The 25,511-nt window shown below is 36.9% G+C and overlaps 1 protein-coding gene across 2 annotated transcripts in view; it reads left to right on the plus strand.

Annotated features, from left to right (window-relative positions):
- Positions 1 to 25,511, plus strand: part of LOC139149103 (transient-receptor-potential-like protein) — a 68,600-nt gene that overhangs the window by 37,781 nt on the left and 5,308 nt on the right. For both annotated transcript variants that reach the window (XM_070720656.1, XM_070720657.1), the window contains exons 2-7: positions 14,637 to 14,779; positions 15,109 to 15,259; positions 18,946 to 19,109; positions 21,642 to 21,821; positions 23,363 to 24,096; positions 24,374 to 24,620. In XM_070720656.1, the coding sequence (XP_070576757.1) occupies positions 14,637 to 14,779; positions 15,109 to 15,259; positions 18,946 to 19,109; positions 21,642 to 21,821; positions 23,363 to 24,096; positions 24,374 to 24,620 (1,619 nt within the window). The remainder of the gene's footprint in view (positions 1 to 14,636; positions 14,780 to 15,108; positions 15,260 to 18,945; positions 19,110 to 21,641; positions 21,822 to 23,362; positions 24,097 to 24,373; positions 24,621 to 25,511) is intronic.

Below are 25,511 nucleotides of genomic sequence, written 5' to 3' on the forward strand. Positions count from 1 at the left end.
GAGCTCCCGGAGAGAAAAAAATTTCATAGCAAACTAAAGGAAGAGGATATCTCAGAGTCTGACCACGAACACGCATTGAAGGTGTGGGATGAAGTGGGATGTCAGACGATTAAAGATTATATGGAATTCTATTGTGAGACGGACGTTCTCCTTCTTGCAAATATATTCGAAAATTTCCAAAACACATGTTTAGACATATGTAAGCTGGATCCAGCCCACTATACCGGTATGTCGGCGCCCGGCCTGACATGGGATGCTATGTTACTTTATACAGGTAATAAGTTTAAACTCATTCATGATGCTGAGCAGATGACTTTCATTCAGAGGGGAATTAGAGGTGGTATCAGTCAGTGTAATATTTATTATTTACAGACAAATCATCCAGCTTACGCCGCCACTGGCAGCGATTACGATCCGGAGAAACCGCTGTCCGAAATAAAATATCTCGATGCTAATAATCTTTACGGATGGGCAATGAGTCAGGCAATGCCGGTGGGTGGACTTCATTGGATGACGAAGGAAGAGTGGTTAGAATGGTCTGCTCAGAATGGCGGAGCAGGCTTGGGGGGTGGGGACCCGGTGCTAGATTTCCGCCAAGTTTTCTAGAAGTAGACTTAGAATATCCGGCTGAATTACATGAAGAACACGACGATTTACCATTAGCGCCGCATCACTATGAATTTCCGAGGCAGGGCAGTCGACTGATTACAAGTCTTATGGACAGAGAGAGATACGTCTTACACTACAAGTTGCTTGAATTCTATCTTCGGATGGGAATGCGACTGAAAAAGGTGTATCGGGCGCTTGCCTTCGAAGAGGCGCCGTGTCTCACCGACTACATTGACTTTAACACTAAAAAGAGGGCAGAGGGAAAGACAGATTTTGAAAAGAATTTCTATAAGCTTATGAATAATGCAATGTTCGGCAAGACAATAGAAGATGTCCGAAAGTATAGAAATTTTAAATTTGTTTCGGGCAGTTCTGATAAATACCAAAAGTATATACCAAATATGAAGTATTGAACTTATATATCTAGGGAAGAGGATGGTGATTCCTGCGACAGTGTCCTACTGGAACTGAAAAGGGATCAATATGAATATAAAAAGCCAGTTTTCATTGGCACGGCAGTACTCGAACTTTCTAAGCTGCTTATGTATGATATGCACTACAATTACTTTCGAAAGCAGTTCAAAGGAATAGAATTAGCCTACATAGATACTGATAGTTTTGTTTACAGTGTGCCTCTTCCTTCCCCAGACGTAACTTTCAATGATATAGTCCGAGAAGATGTGGAAAAAAATGGTAATGAGTCTATATATGATACTAGTGGGATGAGCGGCCCCGATTTTCCGAAGATTAATAAAAAGGTGATAGGTAAATTTAAAGATGAGTTGAATGGAGTACCTATTCTTGAATTTGTCGGCATTCGTTCAAAAGTATATGCTTTTCGGACTTCAACTTCGGAGACGAAAAAAAATAAAACAATAAAAGATGTCTGTGTTCGTAAACATATAAACTTTGAAAACTATAAGAAACTGTTTGAAACTGGGGAGGAGCCGGAGCAGGCACATTTTGTACAATTTGTGCGGAAAGCCGGTGAGATTAGGAGCGAAGACTGTAATAAAATCATGATGGCAGTCAATGATATCAAACGTATACAGCTATATAATCTAGACACAAAAAGATGGCTGGAAAAGACTAGGTCGATAGGATATATGTATCAGAAACAGAGTTCCTAACGGAGTTAACTTTCATATCCATTTAATCCATAATGTTACATGTAACGCTCAAAAGGGGGACTAAATCCTTCTTGTTTTTGACTTTCTAGTGCCTGATGAAATATGTCCTGAATAAGGTCTGAGGCGTTTTCTGTTGTTGCGCCTTTTTCTTGTATTTGTGTAAGCAGCTGTTTATATTGAACGTAATAATGTTTATATTTCTCTCGCCTTTTTGATACTCCTGTTTTTCCTTGTATCACATCAATAATAACACCTGGTATAGGAGTTAAAGCTAAAAGAACTGGAACTGCCGGAATTGCTGCTATGACAGCTGAACTTACAAGAATTCCCTTCGTCACATTAAGAGCCATATCAATTCGACCCATCAATTTGTAACTTCGTCGATATGCGGCACTAGTTCTTTCGATATAGTCGGCCAATTGTTCAACGCTTTCAACAACTGAGACGTGCATTTTTTTTTTACTGTATATGTAAGGGATGATAAAAATAATTGTAGTAATATAGAAATACAATATGGCAGAAGGAGGAGAAGATATACCACTCCAGGATTTCGGTGATGCAAATTTTAATTATGATGATGTTATTGATGAAACATTCTTTATAGGCGATGATAATGCCCTTGCAGAAGCCGATCCTTCCCAGGCTGGCTCAAGCGATAGATCCCCAGGTGATTCGTTGATTAGACAGAGAGAAGAAATTACATATGATATGGCTGGACGACTCTTAGACAAATATAATATTACTAATCCGGATGCACGAAACGAATTGATTATAAATGCTAAGATTATTGGTAATGATCTGTATTATAAAAACATCAGAGTTACAACAGAAAAAGGAAGTAGATTTTTGGAGAAATCCACATTAAAAAAGTTAAAAGGAGGTTCTGAATTCGTAAATAAAGTATACACATGGAGTGGAGTCGAATATCGCTCTAGCGCAGAGCCCGAATTTGTAAGTTCAACATCGTATTCTGAAGATGTGAAAAACTATAAAATACCGGCTGAGAAGATGACACCAGAAGACATGGGTATATACAAAGATGAACTGACAGAGTTATGGCGAGATGCTTATGGTAATAAACATAAAATACAAGCTTTTGAAAATAAAATCGAAAAATGGAACAATTTTAACCCTGAATATAGAGCTTTGATGAATTAAGGATTGCGAATATGCGTCTTGACGATCTTAACAATGAAAAAAAGAAAATAACGCTAGAGAAAAAAGAAGTTGAAAAACAGTTAAAGGATCCTAAAACGAGCACCCAAGGAAAAGAAAAAGCCGAGAAACTACTAGCTGAACTAATAACAAGAGAAGCTAAAATTGTTGATCGAATTGAATCCGAACATGATAAGATCAGTGGGGCAAGTGAAAGTCTCGCTACTACTAGGTCTCTTAGTGATGTAATTTCTGATCCAGATTTGTCACTTAGGTTGAAACTGACAGAGTTATTTAAGCGGAACGGTATTACAATAGCGGCATTACTTACTGCCCTTAGAATGACAATATCAACAATTGCCCTGGCTGTGACTAAAGGAGGAGGAGGGGGAGCAGGAACTGGCGCAAACACAGGGGGTTCAGGTCCACCAAAAGTATACACAAAAGCGAAAGAAATTGTAAAGCAATTTGGCGAATGGTTAAAAACCTTGGCCGCAAAAAGTGCTGCTGCAATACCAGGTTTAATCGGTTCCCTTGTCAGTTTTCTATTAAAAACAGCAGGATCGGTTGTCGGATTTGTTGGAGAACAGCTATGGATATTTTTAACTGGATTAACATTAGTCATTATAAATAAAATTATGTATTAATATATGGTCTTACGGAATCGGCATGTTTGGTGAAAAGAATATTCCAAAGTTTCTTTCTAAAAATAAAGACCTGTTTGGTTTCTCTGTCGAATTGGAATGGTGCAAACTTCGGCGGGTAAATCGACATATCCTTTGGGCAAATCCAGGTGTGAGACTAAAGGATGATAATCTGTATCATAACATTTTAGCTTTCATCAAGGAATGTCAAAAGACTAACTTCTTTAAGCGCCTAGAATTCATAGCTGTATTCCAGGATGTTGAGGATGACCAGGAGGCTCATCATCTCCAAGAATATTGGGTTCTTCGACTGATTCGTGACACGGGTAATCGATTTATATTTCAGTCAGATGGTAATATTTATGTGAAGATGTGATTTATTTTCTTTTTAACTGTAATTTTTTCTTCCACTATATACATTACACGAAAATGGGGTACGATAGTTCATTAAAGCCGAATTTCACCAACCGAATACCGCAGGGAACGAAGTCAGAAAGAACTCATCATGTGATTGCTCATAATCCAAGTGAGGCAGATCCAGGCCAGACACTTATCATACGATGTCCGAAGTTAGAAAGCGGAGTAGTACTAGTTCCAGATACTTTCGACCTGGTTTTTGATCTCGAAGTAACGGGACATGAAGATAACCGAGTAGTACAAAATGTTGCAAAAAATTTGGTGGAGCGTATGGTTCTCACATTTGAGGGGCAGGCTCTTTTCAATTTGAATAAATATAATCTTATTGAATGTTATCGCGATCTCTTCAAACATAAAAAGGAGAGAACGAACATGACACTGTACGGAATTCAGAACGAAAATCTAAGAAAACTGAGAAGTAAAATAATCGCAATCATACCAATCCATAATCCAATAACACTAGGTCAAAATTTGTAAGACAATAGTTGTAAACATAGACACAAAACAGCACAGAACAGACAGTAAATAGACGGTACAAACAAAGTCAAATTCATGAAAGAAAGATATATGGACCTCTAACTCGAACGATGCAGATCACGCTGTCGTGGATGATAATTTACTTTTTGACACGTATAAAACAAAATATGCTATTCGTTTGACTCATCCCCTTATAACAGGTCATGGGGTTGCATATCCATCAGCATTAGGGAGTCATATTGAATGGGAAATTACGCTTGCACCCGCCTTCCAATTACTTGCCAGTAATAATGTTGTTACACCCAATTATAAATTAAAAAACATTCAAATGGAATACGAAACAATAACTGATCCCGACCTCGCGAGAGAAACTGCTGGTTATTACAACAACGGTAAAAGTTTCCTTTACAAGCATATACATTATTTTAGAACAATCCCGATGAAAGAATCAACCACGGTTATCAATGAAAATATAAATGTACCACTTCGTAGCATGAGAGGTATCTTAATACTCTCCACTAAAAAACAGAATCAGTCAGAACTTAATAGCGAACTTTTCTTTAACCCGTCGATTGAATCTGTGTCTGTATCAATCGAAGGCATTGCAAATAAAGTGTACGCTCAGAAGATGATACCAAGACAATTTTGGACAGAAACATGACGGTATTTTGCTGAAGATAAAGATTGGTGTGAAATTGATATAGATGAGGTCGATTATTTGAAGAATAAATTCTGTCTGTTTATTGATCTGCGTAGCTTTAAAGATATTGAGTTTCATGGAAATGGTCTTAGAGTAATGAACACAAAAGATGGAATACGACTTGAAATCTTGAAGAAAGATACTTCAGTGAAAAGTGTCGACTCTCGCGATGATAATAGAATCGAAGGCCGGGATGATAATATATTTGCACATGTTTATGTAATTAGCGATGCTCAGGTCTCTGTTGAAAATAGTAAATTAAAGTCTTTACTATTTTAGTTAATGAGAGTCGTTCAGAAATTCAGACCTCAGTCATGCAGTAGGAAAAAATTCACATCAGCTGGACTCCGGTTCTGCTTCTGTCGACCGGCCGGCCGGAATGACAACATGAGGTAAAAGCTTCTTTATATAGGCTAGTTTGATGGTGAATTTCCCACGGAATTTCCCGTACACCTTCGGAACGTGTTTATACATGTTGTGCATCTGTAAATAGTAGTGACTCAGGGGGAAATTCCCTCTTCCACGCATGCGCAAACGCGTAAGGGGGATTACCCCTTCGGGGATTACCCATCTGACTCATTGGGAATTCCCCTCTTCCACGCATGCGCGTAAGAGGGGAATTCCTGTAGTTATTTCGAATAAAATTTGTTATTTCGTCCTCATATCCAATATTTCCTTACTACTGACGATCTTTTTGGTCAAAATTGGTATAACAAAATACCTCAACAAAATCTTACACTGGAATTATAAAGTGATTCAGCAGGTGGCTTATATCATGCGAATGTTTATCTTAACCATTTTACTACCATCATCACCATGTTTGGCCAGGGTGTTGCTTGAGTTAAAGCGGGGTCAGAGTTGTTCATTTTGTGATGATAAATACCTCAAGTGTAATAATTTTAATTATATGCTTTCAGCTTTTAGTTTTTCTTTTTAATTTTGATACTGTAAGCGTGTGCGCATGCGCATAATGCTAGGACCAAATGTGAGTTCAAGTGTGATTAAAGCTGCAAGCAGCGATGGCGGGCCCAATCGGTTGCCATGATATTGGAAGTGCTTGCACTGATAATACTATGTGCAAATTTTGACTTTTGTAAAGAAGAATTTTTAATATCTCGTCGTTATTGTAGGTTTTTTTGTGAAATCCAATATGGCCGCCAAACGGTGACGGATCGGTATTCATTTCGCAAACTTGATAATACTCGCACTAAGGATGATATGAACAAAATTTCACTTCAAATGCTGTGATGGCTCTGGAGAAGAAGAATTTTGAATATTATTAGCTGGTTATAAGAGATATCAACCCCCACCGTAATCTTGCCCTACTAAAAAATAATCGCCATGTAACCAAGATATCAACCCCAACCTTAACCTGGCCCTACTACAAAATCATCGCCGTGCAACCTAGCCCAGCAGCACACTAACATAAAGGTTTCAATCAGTTGTTTTCATAGGTATTGTAATGATTTAATTATCACACATGACGAACTTGAATAACTGAACAATGTCCTCGGGACTGTTAATTTTACTGTAGTGTGATACAGCCCGATGATTGCTTAGAACTTTACCCTTGAATTTAATTGTAACAATTAACAAACAACTGGCCGACAGTAACCCCTTCTGCACATGATGCATAGTGAGAATGGTTCCCCTTGTTTATTTTGGTGATCTTTTGAAGTAACCGTTCATCCTCTTTTAGTGAATGTATCATTTTGACAACTGCTGAAGTCATTAGCATTGGACGCTAAGTTGACAGATTTACTGATGGGAGCGACCTTCCTTTCTTTCACCTCTGTCGGCTGTATTTAGTTAATTATAGACGCATGCCAAAGTCATGACAATACGCAGATCCTCACTCAATATAAACTGTGCATTTTAGTGTGTTAGATGAAGAACCTGTTGAGACGCCCGAGACGACGTTCGACCTGTGACACGACGACTATTATTAGACTAGTGTAAGTCAGAGAAGTTTACCGTGTAGCTTGTACGTTACTCAGCTAATAAATTGCGCCAACTTAGAATATATCTGTGTGCCTGTTGCCGTCTCTACCACTCCAAGGTTCTACCCCGGGGTGTATGTATCCAAACGTCGACCATCACTACCCGTATCACAACCACGCTACGTGACAGTAGTATAGACCCAAATTTACGGCGTGTTGACAGACTCTCTAATGTGAACGTGAATGGCATAATCGATACATAACGTCTTACACATTTTACATGGAGTTTAATACGACATTAATAATGATTGCTTCTATCCAACGCGCTTTTATACTGCTTTGTTTAATATAGTTACAGCCTCTCAGTATGAACAATCGTGTATACATTACGTTTAGGTTTTGTACGTCGCACACAAGATTTGGAGACAACATTGCATATAAAAAGAAGCCACTCATTTAAGTGTTTGGATAAAACACATACGGGAAGTGCTAACTTACTAATGAAGTTGTCGGTTAGACAGAAGTAAGGTACAACAGCACTCTGGCTGAACAAACCATGATACAATGTATGAAGACAGATGCCAATCTGCTTTTATGGACACACAAGGATAAACATTGGAGTTGTGTGTCACTATAGTCGCAAACACAAGGTTTACTTTGGAGAAAATGCATGCCTTTCAAATTTTACACAACATAAACCTTGAAATCGAATCGAACAATCTAAGAAATACATTTGAGTGTTTGGATAGAACACACAAAGGAAGTGTTAAACTACTAATTAACCTGAGTGCTGACACTTAAGTTAATTGTTATGAATATATTGTGTGATAATATTTTGTGTGGTATCCATGACTCAGTGCATATGACAAAATAATAACTAGTATTCTATAGACACTTCTGTCTGACATAAATGTCAAAGTAACTGCTTCACAGTTCCTATGACTGCCGGCTCATGTTAACAGCGGCTGTTGCAGTGCAGTCTGCTTTCCCCGCCTTTTCAGTTTGAAAGACAAAATACGCCTGTATTCGAAACATTAACGTAAACAATTGATGCATCAAAAACCTCGGCTTTAAACTGCCTTTCAAATAGCTTCAGTTATGGTCCTTGACTTTCACAGACATAACAGCTGTGCGTCGACCCTGGTAGTTCTGCCCTGGCATACAAAAGCATTGTCAAAGAACAATCCAATATATCTTAAAAACCATGTGAGCGATCATATGCCTTTCGTAGATTTGAAAGTGCTTACACCAAGTATAAGTGCAAGTAAAATTTCAGTTCAATCGGTGCATTTGTTCTGGAGAAGAAGATTTTTAATCATTAAATTTCTCAAAAATCCAATATGGCGGCCATGGTTACGTGTCTGCGCACGATGTTATCAACAAATTTCAAATACCTAAGGCAATGCTTGCTATACACCAAATTTCAAATCGACCAGATCCGTTGGTCATTAGAAGAAGCCATTTTAAGGTTTTGGAAAAATCCAATATTGTCGCCAGGTCACGTGACCAATCAAAATTTGTAGGGTCAGGTGCACGAGTACTCATATGTACCTATTGGCCCTGCAAATTTGAGAAGTTTACGTTGAGCGATTTTTGAGTTCCAGGTGAGCAAAAAAGTTCTGGAAGAGCATGAAGAGGAAGAAGAAGAATATTGATTACCTACAAAAACAATAGGCGCCCAGCTCATAGTCTTGGGCCCTCAGTCTTGTCTGTTTAATTGTTATCGTTTAAACGTTTTCTCGTGTATTTGAACATGTCTCGTAAGTTTTTCATTCTGATGGTGATGATACCTTCGTTTACCTCGCGCATGGTTTGGTGCAAACGGTTCCTTCGATGGGCTGAAGAACAATGACCTCTTTATCTTACTCATCGGGTACCGGCGAATCCATTTGTAATGTATAGTGGCAGATATGTCAGGGTTGCTGATGACGGGAATCCGTGCTGCCGTAATGACGCCCAGCACTGAGCTGGGTCAGAGGGGTAGCATTCTCAGTAAATGCATGCGTATTAAACTAGCTAGAACTGTCAGTCTGTCGATGGTACGCTTTCAGCGCAGTAATAAGTTGACAATTTTTGTTTATTTTGGTAAACCTCGCAAGGGAGCGTTGAGTTATTCTGCCCAGAGAGGGCTAATAATAATCGATGAAATCGTCAAACGGCGAAACGGTAAAATAGCAAAATGAAGAAATAGAGAAACTGAAAAATGGAGAAATATACGATTTCAATAATCAACTTCGTCACTTACAATATTAGTAGAACTTCAATGTTATCATTGAACGCCATCTTGAATATAGAGCACTTGACACCCCTGACATTCCGCTAAAGAATAACTATGCCAAATAAGTGTAAAGTTAGCGTCATCCTCATCCTCAGCTTCAGGCGCAAGGCAAAATGATTCTGAGGATTGGGTATTAGCCTAAGTCAAGCGCCAATGGCCATGTGCCGGCGTGCAAATGTGATGATCCACGTTCTGCAGTTTAAGCTCAGAAACAGATGCATTTTCATTCTAGTGTACTTTATCGATTCATCTGAGCTGATAAATAGCCATAAGGGGTTCAACGGCGCCTTCTATATGCATGATGTGGTGACCTAAAAATGTGTGTGTTTACAGGGAAGGAGGGCCTGTGTTTTTCAAATGACTCTGCGCATAAAAGAAAGACCCTTAAAAAGTGTTTGGAAGAAAAAGGTGACCCTCCCCAGTTTTTTTGTGCTGAAAACAGTGACCCTCCCTCTGCGTGTCGCAGTCCACATTAATAATAGTTTGGCCATTTCTTATGCGGCCATCTCGGAGTTGTTGCTGGCACGTGACCCAATATTATCTTGTACCTCATTGATTATGCACATACCTAATTCTTGGCCAGTGAAAAGAGCTGGAGATCTGATTTCGGATTGACAGGGATGATTATATGCGCAAAGTTCTCTGCAAAAATGTCACATGACCACGATGAACTTTGACCTAGATTTAATTCATTGATTTATAGTGATATTTGTGAAATATTTGTGAAATATTATGAAGAACAGGAGATTTCTGGTAACTTCCAATTTATAAACAAACCCATGCAGGAGGTCTTTTTGTTGTTTAGCATTTTTAATTACACTCAAACTATACAAAATTGAAAAAAAATAACACTAAAGCTTTATTTGCACCTCGTTTCACTATTCTGAATGACAAAAAAGTAACTTTTTGTCTTAAACTTTTTGAACAACTAATTTCTCAAATGTAATTGTATGGAACCAAAATTTTCAAAAAGTGAAGTTACAATGAGATTTATAGTATAGGAAAATGAAATAAATTTTATCGGTCTGTTATAGGGTCAGCAAAGTTACCCTATTTTTACTAATAATGAGCAAAAGTTTGAAAATGAAATGAACTAATAAGTATAATAAGTTTTGGCAAGAAAGGTTAACTGACGAGAAAAACAGGGATGTGTAAACTGTTCAGGGCGCATTTTGGACTGGAGAGTTTTTGCTTACTGGTCATGACTTAGAGATTTCAGAACTAAGCAGGTGAATAATCAAATATGATTATGCAAAAATTGCCTGTAATGATGTTGTTGAACATGGATGCACTCAATCTTAAACGGTCAATCTTTAGGGAAGAGTCTATGTAAAGATTGCAATTTATTTGCCAATAACGATAAAAACGACAAAGAAACAATGGTGAAAGCTATCATCAAGACTAGATATGTATACAACTTTTGAAAATATTCACACATTCACTTATGTCACACGTGAACATTCAAAAGACTATGTGAACACATAGGTCGTGTGCCTAAAAAGATGAAGTAGGCCGACAGTTTTTATGTATGTATAAGCTTACATGTGACCATACCACTGATTTCACATGTACATAGACTCGTTTCTGTTGTGTGGACGTACTGTCTAAAACTGTCAGAGTCGGTATATAACGAGGAAATCTGAGACGAGATAAAAGTAAGGCCCGTAATCCTCTCTCCGAGAAAGTTGAATAAACATTATGCGACCTAGTTACGGAAGACATAACTTTCAAGTAGAGTAGCCACCAATATGGTACTGAGAAAACCAGCAATTCTTGGTTCATTCTGTCTTTGGTCTTTCAAGAAAGGATGAGTAAACGATAATAACGTATTGATATCGTCAAATACGGATTTTTGTCTATAAACAGACAACCTCTCATTTGAGTATTCACGAAACAAAATTTAAACAGCAACTTCGAGCATGTTTTTTCCGTCTTTAGGTATGAGATATTTCGATCCAATTTGGGCAGTCACATGCTTCAAATTACACTTTCTATAACTGGGGAATATTCATAACCCCATATTTCTGACCCATAACAAATAATCGGTACAACGGGCGCGTCGAAAAGTTTGAACGCTTGGAGTAAAGATAGTCCACCAAGTCTCTTTAAAACAATTTGTATCTGATATAGGGCTTTGTTTCCCTTGGCAACTAAATGCTCTTTGGCGGGTGACCATGATAAACGTGAAGAAAAAACCATACCAAGGTAATTATATTGCTTGACAATACTTACAGGTGAATTCGTATAAAACTAATGTTCATAACTTTTCAAGATACCTCCATTTCGAAAAACAATGATTTTTGACTTATCTAAGTTTACAGACATACACCAGTGTTTACAAAATAATTCAAGTTGATTGAGTTTTCTCTGCAATTTTATAGGTAGATCTGCGACATCAGTTACATTGTCAGCATACATAAGAATGCCAAGGTTTTCAAAATCACAATTAACAAATATTCCATCATGATCACTCTTTGACATGTAGGATTCTAGTTCATTTATAAATAAACTAAAAAGCAAAGGACTAAGCATACAACCTTGTCTAGTGCCTACCTTACACTGAAAATAATCTGTAAGACCACCGTTACATAAAACACATGACTCAATATTAACGTACATGGATCGCAAAACTTTCAGCACGTTTCCATGGATACCACACACTAGCAATCTATACCACAGGTAACTATGTGAAACACGATCAAACGCTTTGGAAAAATCAATAAATACGCAATATAATCTACCTTTTCTAACAGATAAATACTTTTGAACTAAGGATTGTAAGGTAAAAATATTATCCATTGTACAATACCCTTTGCGAAAGCCAGCTTGTGCTTCGCAGATAACACCAGCTTCCATTGACCAGCTAACCAATCTATTGTTTAAAATCTTAGTAAAAATTTTACTCATACAAGATAGCAAAGAAATACCACAGAAGTTGTTTACATCACTATATACCCCCTTTTTATGAAAGGGATAAATAATTCCTTTTCCCCAATCAGAAGGAAACGTACCTGTCTTCATAATAACATTGAACAGGTCACAAAGGCATTGAAATAAAGTGTCATTACTATTTTTAAACATTTCGTTTAGTACCGGTAGACCGTCTGGCCCAGCTGACTTACAATTCTTTAAAGTACAAATGCAATTAGAAACTTCTTCAAAAGTAATATTTCTATTTAATTCTATCGGTAAATTTTCTTTACATTGCCCACATTGCATATCATGAGTATCTAAATATTTTGTTACATTGTTATCAAACTTATAAGATTTGATTTCTGATGGCACATTTAATAAATATTTAAAATAATCATACCACACTTGTGACTTAATAGTATTGTTTGCCACCACACCCCTTCTACTTCCTCTAATTTCTTTGATTGTTTTCCAAAATTTAGTATGATCTTTAACATTGTCCAGCAAGGTGTTACGCTGCTTAATTTTGTACTCATCTACTTTGGTTTTGCATAGACTTTTAAAACTGTTACGGCATTCTACATAAATAATAAAATTCGAGTGAGTGTTTGATTTACGAAAAGTATTTAAAGCCTCCATTTTTTTCTTTCTAGCTACTTCACAGGCTTTGTCCCACCAAGGTTTATCACTTTCAGTGTGATGTGCACGTTTATCAATATGTGAGGATGTTTCCATGCCAGCACCAGCTCTAGAGTAAATTTCCGTTAACGTGTCCACAGCTTTCTCTATATCAAGCCTTTCAATATGCTGACAAAATTCATCAAGACGAAAGGACATCTCCTCCTGTAACTTTCGCTTAAAATCATCAATCAAATCGGGTTTCCACCGAAATTTATTCCAGGAACGGAGCTGCATGGAATCACTCGTAGAATTTACAGTTACTTTTACAGTATCAGTGTGAAAATGAAAGAAACAACAAACTGGGAAGTGGTCTGAAAGGTCCAACGTGTCAACTACAAAATCATTAACATAATCAAATAAGGACGCACTAAGTATTATATAATCTACGACACTCGATCCATTTACAGTACAACATGTAAAATTACCATCAGTATCACCTGTGAACCTTCCATTTGCAATGTAAAAATTTTGCTTATAACAAAATTCAATTAACGTTCTCCCAAAATTGTTGACAACAGTATCACGTGATTTTCTTGACAAAACAAAAGCATCCACATCATCAACAGTCAAATTTGTAACATTATCGTCGTCACTATCGACAACATAATCACATAAATCACCAACTCTGGCATTAAAATCACCCAGCAAAATATAGTCACAATTTTCAAACTTGGAATTAATATCAATAAAGTCGTTTTCCAACCGTATTACACCGTTTTTTTCACCTTCTCTATAAATCACAGAGCCTTCAGGTGAGATGTACACTCCACAAAGAATGATATCACGAGTAGTGTGCAGGGCAGATTTGTCAAGTAACAAAAATACAGCATCTTCTGAAAATTTACACATTCTCTTAACGTATTTGTCGAACTCTTTAGAAATAAAAACAGAAACGCCACCAGAGTTTCTTCCAAACCTATGAGTTCGTTTACGAAATAAAGAGTAACACGTGTGCGTTACCAACCGACCCGCAAAATCTTCATTTGATTCAGCCCACGTTTCTGTGATACATATTACTGTGAATTTAGAAAAGTAACGTTTTAGTGATAAGTCTTGACCATATTTCTTAAATCCTCTGGCATTCAAGGCTACAGTTGAAAAAGGGATATCAGAACTGTTTGTAGACGAAATATTACGAAGTGAATTTTCTCTCTCAGAAAGATGGACTTGGCCACACCCCTAGAAGCTATACAATTCATTTGTTTTCTCGTTAAGTTTGCACTTTTTATGATCAATAATCAGTTAATCGTATGATAAATGGGCCAATTTTCCATCTTCTCTGGCTTTAACAAGGAAAGAAATGAGTTTCTTACGAGTTCTACGTACTTGAGGAGGGAAGTCGTCTGTCACGCTAATGTCCGAATCCTTAGGTATAGTATCTCGGGCTTTTTGTAGTATTTTGGTGCGCGTCTTGTACGATAACAATTTAACGACAATTGGTCTCGGAATGTCTTTACGTGTTCTAACATTCAATCTGTGAGCTCTTTCAATCTGCATGGAATTTTCGTCGTCTGCGTTTTCAATATCCAGTCTCGATTTTAATGTGTCGCGTATCAGTCTCTCACAGTCTCACAGTCTCTCACAATAAAGATTGTATTGTATAATTACACTTTTTACTACACATTGGCTCGTAAAATGTCTTCCGTCTTTGGTTAATACTGCATAAATAATTGTCGTTGCTTGTCTTAAAAGATCTGTTTGAAGAGACCATGGAGTTATCCCAACTTACAGAGGAGAAATTATTCTTTTCTGAGAAAGAAAGCTACGATAGAAACCGGACATTCATTCAATTTGATGAAGACGGTGATTTACAAGAAGTTGTTGCTAGGTTGCAGGTATAGTCATCTACCCATAAAATCTTGACTTCCTCCTAGTGGTTGTTTCAGGAAAGATACCTTGATTCGATCAAAGTTACAACCTGGAATATTTTTTATTAAATGTTAGTAACAGTAACAACTTATTATAAAAGTCGTTAAATGGAGTCAGAGTGTCCAGTCGCATTTGCTTATTCCTACCAACGAAAATACCAAGATGTGGGGTGATATAAGGGGTCACGATATGTCCTACGTGTCTGTTTTACACAGACCATCGTCATTCGCATTTATTACTTTTTATATTGACTTTTCTTTTCCAAATGAAATTTAATTGTCATGCTTCTTTGCAGGGGAATACAGGCAACATCGATGTTCAGGTAGACGATGACGGAATTGAAGTGACGTCATTGATGGTTGCAGCGGAGAGAAATGACTTTAGAATGGTTCGTTATCTACTGAGTAAAGGAGCTAAAAGGTTGAAGGAACCAAATGAATCAAAACGTGAGAAAATCACAGATAATCTTCTATATGTACGTTTACATGTGTAAAATTTCATAAGCGCTTGTACAGGACTATTACACCTACAACACATCCATCCACCAGTGATGGAAACATTTGGAAAATTCTACTGACTTTTGGCGGGCTTTCCGAAAACTGTCCTGTAATTACTCAACGAATCATTTTGGAAATGAATTTTCGAACTTGTTTTGCTTCTTTTTAGATTTGTTGTAAAACTAACTACCGGATGCCTCATACCTGTTTGTATTGATCGTGAAATGCATTTTACGGTAATCAGAAATCGTACAAATTGATTATCATCATAAAAAGCTATAAAAATAGTTATCTTTTTAAGGCCAGAGAGAAAACTAATTCTTTTAACTCAGATATTTTTGCAAAGCTACAGAGGCGGAAAGCCGATTTGACGAACAAACTTCCATTACTCACATCGTTATTGATGACTGTAAGTGTACAGTTTACAGACTGTGCACCATAATAGAGGCACTACATATACAGGTAGTGTTAAAAGAGAACACATTCGTAGCATTTACACTCGCTCCCAGAAGAAAACAGAAAAGCTGTAAAAATATGCACAATACAAATGCTTTAAAGTAAAACAATTGCAGTATTTTCATTTTAACATCCTCGAAATGGGGTCTATAATTTATAGTCATATTTCATTCGCCTGATCGCTGAATGCCTGGACATACCGCCTGAGAAAATGAAATGGACATGATAAACTTCATGTTGAACCTCAAACCGAGGTTTGACATCTTAGCAACCATTTGAATCATGATAGTCTTCATACGTTCAATGCACTCACGTTCGAACTGATGTACCTTTTATCACAAGTCAGTTACTTGTTGAACAAAGTCCCGAATGTATCATCCGAACTAACCCTAAGCAATGTCTTTGGAACTGGTTGGTGGCCACCACTTGAAATGCTGTTGATTAAAGTAATTCTCTTTATGTACTTACCTTTGCGTAAAGGGGATATTACTACTGAAAGTCGACCCCCGTTGTATTGTACCACGTGAAATATTGAAGATAGTTCAACCTGTTGATATTATTTGTAACCGGACTCCGTGTAAATGTCTTGTTCGAAGTTCCGCAGACAGCACTGAAATAATTACAACGCGGAAGTATGTATTTCCCACAATTTCAAAACAAATCCGATTTTGTGAAGGTAGAATCGGCGATTTCGAGGAACAATATATTTATTCTACCTGGCCTAAAGAGTATACTGCAATCGTATACAGTATATAGATGACGAATCTATATATTCGAATCGTATATATATGATTATTGTTTATTTCAGATATAATAATCCATATACAAAAACAGAAAAATAAAAAGTAAATGACAGAAAAGGAGTTAAAAAATCCAATTACACCAGTTTTTCCATAATTTACTATATGTGAAAATGGAAAAGTTCAAAACTGCTGAAATAAGGGGGTTATCAGAGATATGCAATCTACTGAGAAAACCCACTGACTTTTTTCTAAACAGTTCGTCAAATGTTAAAATCGATAAGTTAACAAACAAAAGGCTGTTACTTTGCACATGATTGTATGTGAAACCTGTCAATTTACGATAAACCTGATAAAAAGCTTTTCTCATTGTCTTAAAAACATTTACAGAAAAATTAGACCAAAGATACGTACAATAAGGGACATCACAGAAAACAGTAAACAGGTGATTTTTAACTGAAAGCGATGCAAATTTAAAATCTCGAATAAGAGCATTGCCTCTTGCATAAACAGGCGAGTCTGAGCTTGAATGTCATCGTCATCTTTTAGATCAGAAGTTATAACGTGTCCAAGGTACTTATACACATAAACATAGTTAAGCATTCTATTATTCAAATATATCGGAGCTTGTCGCAGCTTCCTTACATTCGGTTGTATTAACATACATACAGTTTTTTTTCTCATTAAAGAGTATTGAGCATTCGTTGCCATAATGACCACAAGCGTTTACTAACATTTGCTGCCCGTAAGAACCGGTGGAAAAAATAACAAGGTCATCTGCGTATATCAGATGATTGATCTTAAAGTCACCAATGAGACAACCATACGGTAGAGAAGCAAGTGATTTGCTAAGATTATCTAAATAAACAGTGAAGAGTATCGGCGATGTAATGCCTCCCTGTTTAACCCCGTTCATTGAATGGAATGGTTCAGAAAGGCACCCATTCCATCTGATAACAAAGTCCTGATATCTATAAAGGTATGACAGTACTCTAATAAGATATGGGTGTACGCCTCTAGTTAAAAGTTTTTCAAATAAAATGTCATGTCTAACGTAATCAAAGGCTTTAGAGGCGTCCATGAAAGTAACAACACAGGGGTATTATGATTTTTGTAATAGTTGAGAGTCTCTTTCAAGATAAAAATTGACATGTCTGTACTATGATTAGGCTTGAAGCCGAACTGATTATCGGTGGTTACGAGAGAATCCGTACAGCGGTGCAACCAAACTCTTTCAAGAATTTTAGATAAAGTTGTCGCAACAGCAATGGGTCGATAATTTGACTTATCACAAATGTCACCTCCCCTGTCTTTAGGAATCGGAACCAAAACAGTGGTCATGAGATGTTTCGGAACAATACCATGAATAAACATGGAAGAGAAGCAAAGTGCTAATAAGATGCAAATCTTTGGAGATGCATACTTCAGGTGTTCCGCTGTGACTCCATCCATACCAGAGGAGGCACCTGTTTTAAGATCACTAATTAAGTCAGAAATTTCACTGTGATGCACAATCATGTCTTCAGAGAACTGAATATTGGGAAAAGCAGGTGTACAATCTGTACCAGTATTTGTCAGAATAGTCTCGTAGTGGTGCTTCCACATTTTTACAACCTCATCATCACCATGACAACCATCAACAGATGACGGTGCAGGTGGTTTACCTTTACGTTTGGCTATTTCTTTCCAGTAGGCTGTTGAGTTGTTGTCTAAACTTTGAGCTAAGGCATTTGCACGAAGCTCATTCTCCATTCGTTTGCAATATGCTAGCTGCCGTTTAAAATGTGCTCTTGATTTGCGCATCAAGTCGAAAAAGGGACCATATTTTGGGGATCCATTATCCTTCCATAAATTAAATCTGTACTAGCTTTTTCATAATGCTGTTTAACTAAATCATTCCACCCTGGAACAACGTGTTTGGTTGCTCCGAAACCTTTGGGGATTGTCTTGTCAGCAGCTTCTAAAAGTGCACATGTGATGTCAATATAGAAAGTGTCAATGAGGTCATTATGAATACAACAGTATGGATTTTTACATGTTAAGGCCGTTATCGGAATATCGATACGGGACAAAAGTTTATCACAAAGTACCTCATAATTTGTTACCTGAGTACTGGACGCTTTGCTCCAACATGTTTTTTGACTACGTGTTTGTTTCGTGTTATATAGATGACTATATTGTGAAAATATATGTACGAGACTTACACGAGTGAGACACACTGACAAACCTAAGACAGTTTATCATCTCGGGCCGCAAAAGCCGTATCAGGGCCGTAAAGATTATCATTCTGCCTTCTGAAAAGATTGCCTGGCACTTGTTCACAAATCTAGGTATGAGAGCTGTTAAAGCAGGAATGTATTTGGGTATTGACAAAGCATACCAGCCAACGTTGTTTACTTTTGCTTATATTGAAAATATTGTCCACTTTCTCTAACATAGGTGATACAACGGCATTTGGTTTGCGGCTTTTGAGAACGTACCGTGCTCTCTCTAGTCCTGCGTACATCGTTTTTACGAGTGATAATCCTTTACTATCTGCCTTCCAAATGTCCCACAAGATGCGCATTATGGCAAAACGTCGCGGAGTTCACAGCGTCAACAAGGTGAATATCACGCACTAGGTAAAGGATCTTCCAGGCATTTTAGAGAATTTGTCACCACTGACCAGAAAGGCTATTGTAGATTCTCTGACTGGTGATATAAATGTACTCGACAATAGAATGACATAACTTTTTCAAGAGGCTGTCTTCTATAGTTTTCAGAAAGAAAGTTTCAGTGAAATATTTTTCAACTGTAATCTTGAGGTCCTGCTTCTGTGGATGGAAGAACTGCATTTGTTACTATTTGTTTTAGTCGGCTTTATATCATGAGTTCACGCACATGACCAATCTTCGTAGCGATGTGTATGTCTGTCTGTCTGTCTGTCTGTATGTCTCTCTGTCGCTGGACACGATATCTCAAGAAGCGAGTATCAAATAGTATTAAGTGGGCGCGGCTTTCTTTCTTAGGCTCATTTGATTAGTGATTTTAGAAAAATTGAATGTACATAAAGAGCAGCTGCACAAAATTCGATGAACCTGCTGCAAATATTTATCACTCGAGGATATTACGGCTGTAAAGATATTAAGAGGTGACATGAAAGAATGTGCTTACCATTTTAGGAACACCTGACATTACTTCTCTGTTGTCTTTACCGGAGGTCCATATACTTTTCTTCTACAGATTTGACTTTGTTGTATGTATCGTTACTTGTTTGTTGTCTATCTGTGCTGTGCTATTTGTGTTTCTATATCGAGTTTGTTACTGTTGAGCCTGTGACTATGACTATGGTGTAGATTACGGTTTATTATTATTCTTCTGATTGCATAATTGATGAATTTTGCACTTAATTCAAAGCTGTACAAAAATATTTACCAAACAGAATCTGACGAAACGTAATACAGATATTGCCAAGAACAGCATATGAGTGAGCCTTTAGACTTTAATGTCACTTTAATGTTAGATAATCAGTTATAATGTCTTGATTGACACAACGTAGGTTGATGAAACTTGTCACATAAATTAAAAATACAATGCCATAGCAGTAGTGAGTAATTTGGCATTTTCATGTCATCTAATTAGTAATTTTAATATTTATGATATTCAAAATTAGGACTTTACCAAAAATGACAAGATAAAAGTTGCTATGTTGATCAATGTTACAATAAGATCACCATAGTGAAAATAATTGAGCATTTTCACTTCAACTAATTAGTAGTTTGTGTATTTTTAAACATGTTTTCAAATTACGAACGCAAAGCTTTAAGGACTTAACGTCACCACATGTGACAAATGTCGCTATGTTTGTTGATGATACAATGACAATACACAAGTGGAAGGGTTTTTGAGCATTCCCACGTCAACGTACTTGTAATTTGCATATTCAATGATTTTTCATAATGTCGGATATGAAACCTGACGTAGGTACTTGACTAAAGACAATGGAAAACAAGATATGACCTTCGTGAAAGAAATGTGGCAATTTTATTTAGCTGACTGCTAATTTTCATTTTTTGTGTATATATTTCCATGACGCTATATGTAAAAGGTGATACAGATTTGATAAAACTGTACAGAAAAATTATCGCAATCTTACTATCCGTGATCCATAACACTAGGTTAAAATTCATGATACACTAGTTATAAACATAGCCACAAAACAGCACGGAACAGACAGTAAAGCACTGGTACACACAACAAAGTCAAAGCCATGAAAGAAAGATATATGGACCTCTGGCCAAAAGGCCAAGAAGTGATGTCAGGTAGTTCGAAAATAGTAAGTACATCCTGCCCCACATGTGGCACCCGCCATATATCAATCTGTAAGTCAAATAGGTAGTGGTCACAAACTATGGTCCAATGTCACTGATGCCATCAGCGATCATTTGTCGAAGAGAGATTACGATACCTGCCAAAAAGCGTTTGAATGTAGAGACAAGTCTTTCTCTGTTGTAATCTTGATTTAACAGTTTGTAAGAGAGATGGTTATGTCTCTCTACAAAATCACCATATGAACTGCATGCTCTTGCATATCGAATAAGCTGAGAAATGTATACCCCATAAGCTGGTGAGAGCGGAATATTACTGATGAGGTGTGGAAAATTGATAATACTAAAGTTGAAATCATCTTTCTTGTCATAGTAGAAAGGTGACCATTAGAGTCAAATTCAAGGAAAATATCCAGATATGAAGCAGAGGAGGCCGTTTCTGTAGTTTCTTTAATCTCCGATTCTGGAGGATAAATCATAGCGAGACAGTCACTGAATTTGGAGATATTGCTCATAACAAATTAAAGATGTATTGTTCAATAAGCATTTTAGATTTAGCTTTTATCTCCATAATGGCTGCATAAAATTCGCTTAAGTCAGCTAGCAACGTTGATTATAACAAGAAGTGTGCATATTGAAATAGATTATGCAGCTGCAGTTTCACGTCAGGTAATTACAAACAGCAAGTTAATGAAATGAAATAATGTCAAACAAAAGTTTAGATTTACACTCAACTGCAACATCTACTGAAACTAGGGAGTATTTAACGGTTTCTATTATTTTCTCTAATTAATTTTGCCGGTTTCTCTGTATATGCCACACACGCAGCAAGAATACTTGGATCTTGCCACTCGCTTGGAAGATTTCACTGTGGAACTTTTACGGCTGTGCAAGAACAGTGAACAGGTGTTGACCTTGCTTCATGGGTCGGGAAAATCGAAAACATTGAGTTGGAAAAGAAGCGGCCTCATCACAGCTCGTGAGGCCCTTGAGACAGAACAGAAGAAAGTAAGTTTACCCTAAATAAGCTGAAATCTCATTTCTCGTGATTGGGGTAACAAAGCGCACAATTTGCAATGATTTTTAAATGTAACTATATGCCCTCCAACTACATTAGAGGGGCTGCCTTCATCAGCGTGTGAGTCGTGAGAGAGGACAAACGTTAGATACCAGAAAAATATCCACATTAGAAGTACCTAAATGATTAAATACATGCCTTTGAAATACATGCCTTATTAGAGCATTTGGTTTCGTTACTTGTTGCCATCTGCGTCGCTTCCACTGCCATAGCAAAGGACTTGTGTTGACGACGATTGCTCAATATTTGGCTCTGCTTTCTCCCTTGTTACGTGCTAAAACTATGGAGGCAACAACTCAAGCTTATTCAACACAACGTTAAATGAAAACAAATAAAACAAGTTTCATGATGAATTCAAAAATATAAAACGATGTGATCTTTGTATATTAATCAAAGGATCACTGTGCCACTTTTCATCATAAATGGTTCAGAATTGAGGAAGTTTATTCAGTGACAAGTGTGCCATCTGTTCGGTACATCAGATGCGCAAAGACGCCATTGTTTTCTATGAAAATCGAACTCATTAGGCACATCGTAAAATGAAAAATACATCTGAAAAAACCGCCGGTTCAAATTTTCGTTTCGCTATAATTCCTCACAATATTAGAGATAATGCATTTCAACTCTATCGTTTTAGTTTTTTTTTTATTTTCTCTCTTATGTTTATGAAATGACGAGTTTACAATAGTTTGTGCTGTTGGCTGTGTTTTCACCTATTTTTGCAGAATAATATAGCTTAGGCATTTTAAGAATTCCTTCATGAAATTATCGCGGAGAAATCATAATGGAAAGAGGAACATATGAGGAAATGGAATCTTCAACTCTTTCATGAATATTTAGCTGTGCAGCTAGGAAATTCGGTGAAATTTTCACCATTGCGCGGAAGACGGATTGGCTCTCTGTACGCTTACTCGACGTATATGTTGCGAAAAGTGGGCGCGCCTTGAGTGAACAAAATGGGGGTCTTTTTTGCCCATCATGGATTTGTATATTTCACATTATTTTCTTTTGCAATTTCAGAGCCAAATAAAAACATCTTACATACAAATGTTTAGTTTGGGCGCGATATATGATTCGCTTATTATGACTTCTATAACTTATAAATAATTCACACAATTAATATATTTCTAGACGTAATGAATTATTTTGAGGACATGTGTGCCGAGTTCAACTATCCTTGCTACATTATCGATGATTCAATTAAAAAACTATAAAAAGATTACATGCTTCATTTATTGCGTACAGTGTCAGTTTCTCATAATTTGTACTGCCTGATAACAGCTACCTTCTCTTTGTGCAATGGTACACTAAGAAACCTAACGAAATACTCTTAGCATCTTCTATTTTCTCCGAATAACCCCCTGCTTTTAACTAAATCGGATTGTCATTGTGCGACTGTGTGGCATGAAGTGTGACAGTATTGGAATAACTTCAGAATTATACACAATGTCAATTACATTTGCTTTTACAGTTTATCGGTCATCAATATAATCAACATGTACTTCGAGGGTTATGGATGAGCGGGCAACCAAAGTGGTCCAACAAAGATGGCATCGCCTGGCAGTTCATTTATCTATTATTTTTGCTAACCGTCTGCGGCTTGTTACAGCCCTTAATGGCACTGACACACATCTTTGTTCCTTGTTCGCCCCTGTCTGGCTTCATAAAATCACCAAAGAGTAGATTTGTTATGTTTTCTTTTTCGTACGCTTTTTTCTTAGCTGCCATTGTTCTAGGCGCATCATCGAACAACCTTTCTGTTTTGTCAATATATGTGTTATGGTTCGTTGGCCTTCTACTCTGGGAGATAGAACGAGCAATATTTTATGGTTTCCGGCGATACATAAGCGACTCGTGGAACATGTTCGGCATTTGTACACAGCTTTTTATGTTAATGATAATTTTTTTTGCTTCGGCCCGCTGGTTCATATCAGAGCCTCTATATGCTTTGGAAATTTATTACAGTTTGGCCACAATCTTCTGCTTATGTCTCTTCCTGCGAGCTCTCCAGTACTTGTATCTCCAAAACAATCTTGGTTCCATGCTCTTGAGCTTTACACGAATGAAGTCAGATGTGTTTTCATTCATCTATCTCTTCCTGGTTGTCGTACTATCATTTTCTGCTGGGTTGTTCACAAATTACTACGGTTTATATACCGATAAGCGTGACGATCAAGGGAGTGCTATCCCAAACAAATTTGGCATGTAAGTATGTCTTCATACCTTATTCCTATTTTCGCCTGCGATGTGTACTTTCGTTTACGACTGCTCCAAATACTAGTTATATTACGCACTACGTCACAATGATATTGTTATATATGTGCGTCCCTCTGTGTTTATATCTTACGTCATATACGTGATCAACTTTGCTACTTTCGCACGCATCTAAAAAAATCATAATTTTGCCGAAAATTATTATGTCACTTCATTTCGAGTCAAATCAGACAAAGTTAAATTTATTATTTGACGTTTAAAACTACAGCCTTCGCCACAATATACAAACTTTGATCTGGTCAATTTTTGGAAAAGAGGCAAGTGAAGATTTGACAGCTTACTTTATGTTGAATGGTAATGAAACGATAGGTACCGAAGGTAGCGGGGATTTGCATTATATGCTGATAGCAACAGCCGTAGGCAACGTCCTCTTCGTACTATTTTGCTTCCTGACAATTCTGATATTGGTGAACCTTTGCATCGCCATGATGTCAGATACCTTTAGTAGGATACAGGTGAGAGCATGTCCCAATTGCATATTCCGATTTCTTAATTGACATCAGATTTTCACATCAACTTACGAATCTCACATGGGGTATAAATTTATCAATCACTCTATTATTTATATCAATCTCTTTGAAGATTATATAGATGAGTATAAATGGGATGGCCTATAACAATTCATCACATTATAACACTTTGAAAGGGCTTGAAGGTCATGAAAATGACGACCAGCAAAATGCAAGATCGCCTGCAGAGTACTTTAAACTAATGGAAACCCAATTGGAACTATTTTGTGATGATAAGATCTTGAGCATGTTGTTATAATCCATTTAAAAATCAACTATCTAACAGTGTTTTTGTGTGAAGACGGGGGAAATTTTCATACATTATTGATCATTGCACAATCATCAAATACATCTCCTACAAATTGTACCTTTTTTATAGCTTTTCGCACTCTCAGACAAGGAGAACCCATGAAATGTAACTGATTTGTCAATTTTGTTTAGGTTTCAGTGAAAATACGAATTCCCTTTCCAAGCTTGATTTGTAGGCATTTGCTATTCTCACCAAACGATGCATGATAAAATTGTAAATTTTCGATGGGAAAATGGCCTTCTACCTATTGCTGTAGTATTTTGTTTTATTGGTGATCTCTCTTTCAAATGATTTGGTAGATGTTAATAAAATGTCTTGTACAATTTATTCATTTCATATACAAGGAAATGAGACCTGGTAAATTTGATTAAAATACCCTTTTATTGTGAGTATGCTAATTAATACTGGAAAATATTTAAAAGTCACTGAACTATTTCAGCCCTTCTATTAAAAATGAACTATTTTGGTAGATGCAAAGAAATGTAATCAATATCATCTGTCTGTTGAAACCTTAAAATATTAAGGCC

This window comes from Ptychodera flava, chromosome 14 (genome assembly GCF_041260155.1).
Source record: "Ptychodera flava strain L36383 chromosome 14, AS_Pfla_20210202, whole genome shotgun sequence".
Taxonomy (NCBI): Eukaryota; Metazoa; Hemichordata; class Enteropneusta; family Ptychoderidae; genus Ptychodera; species Ptychodera flava.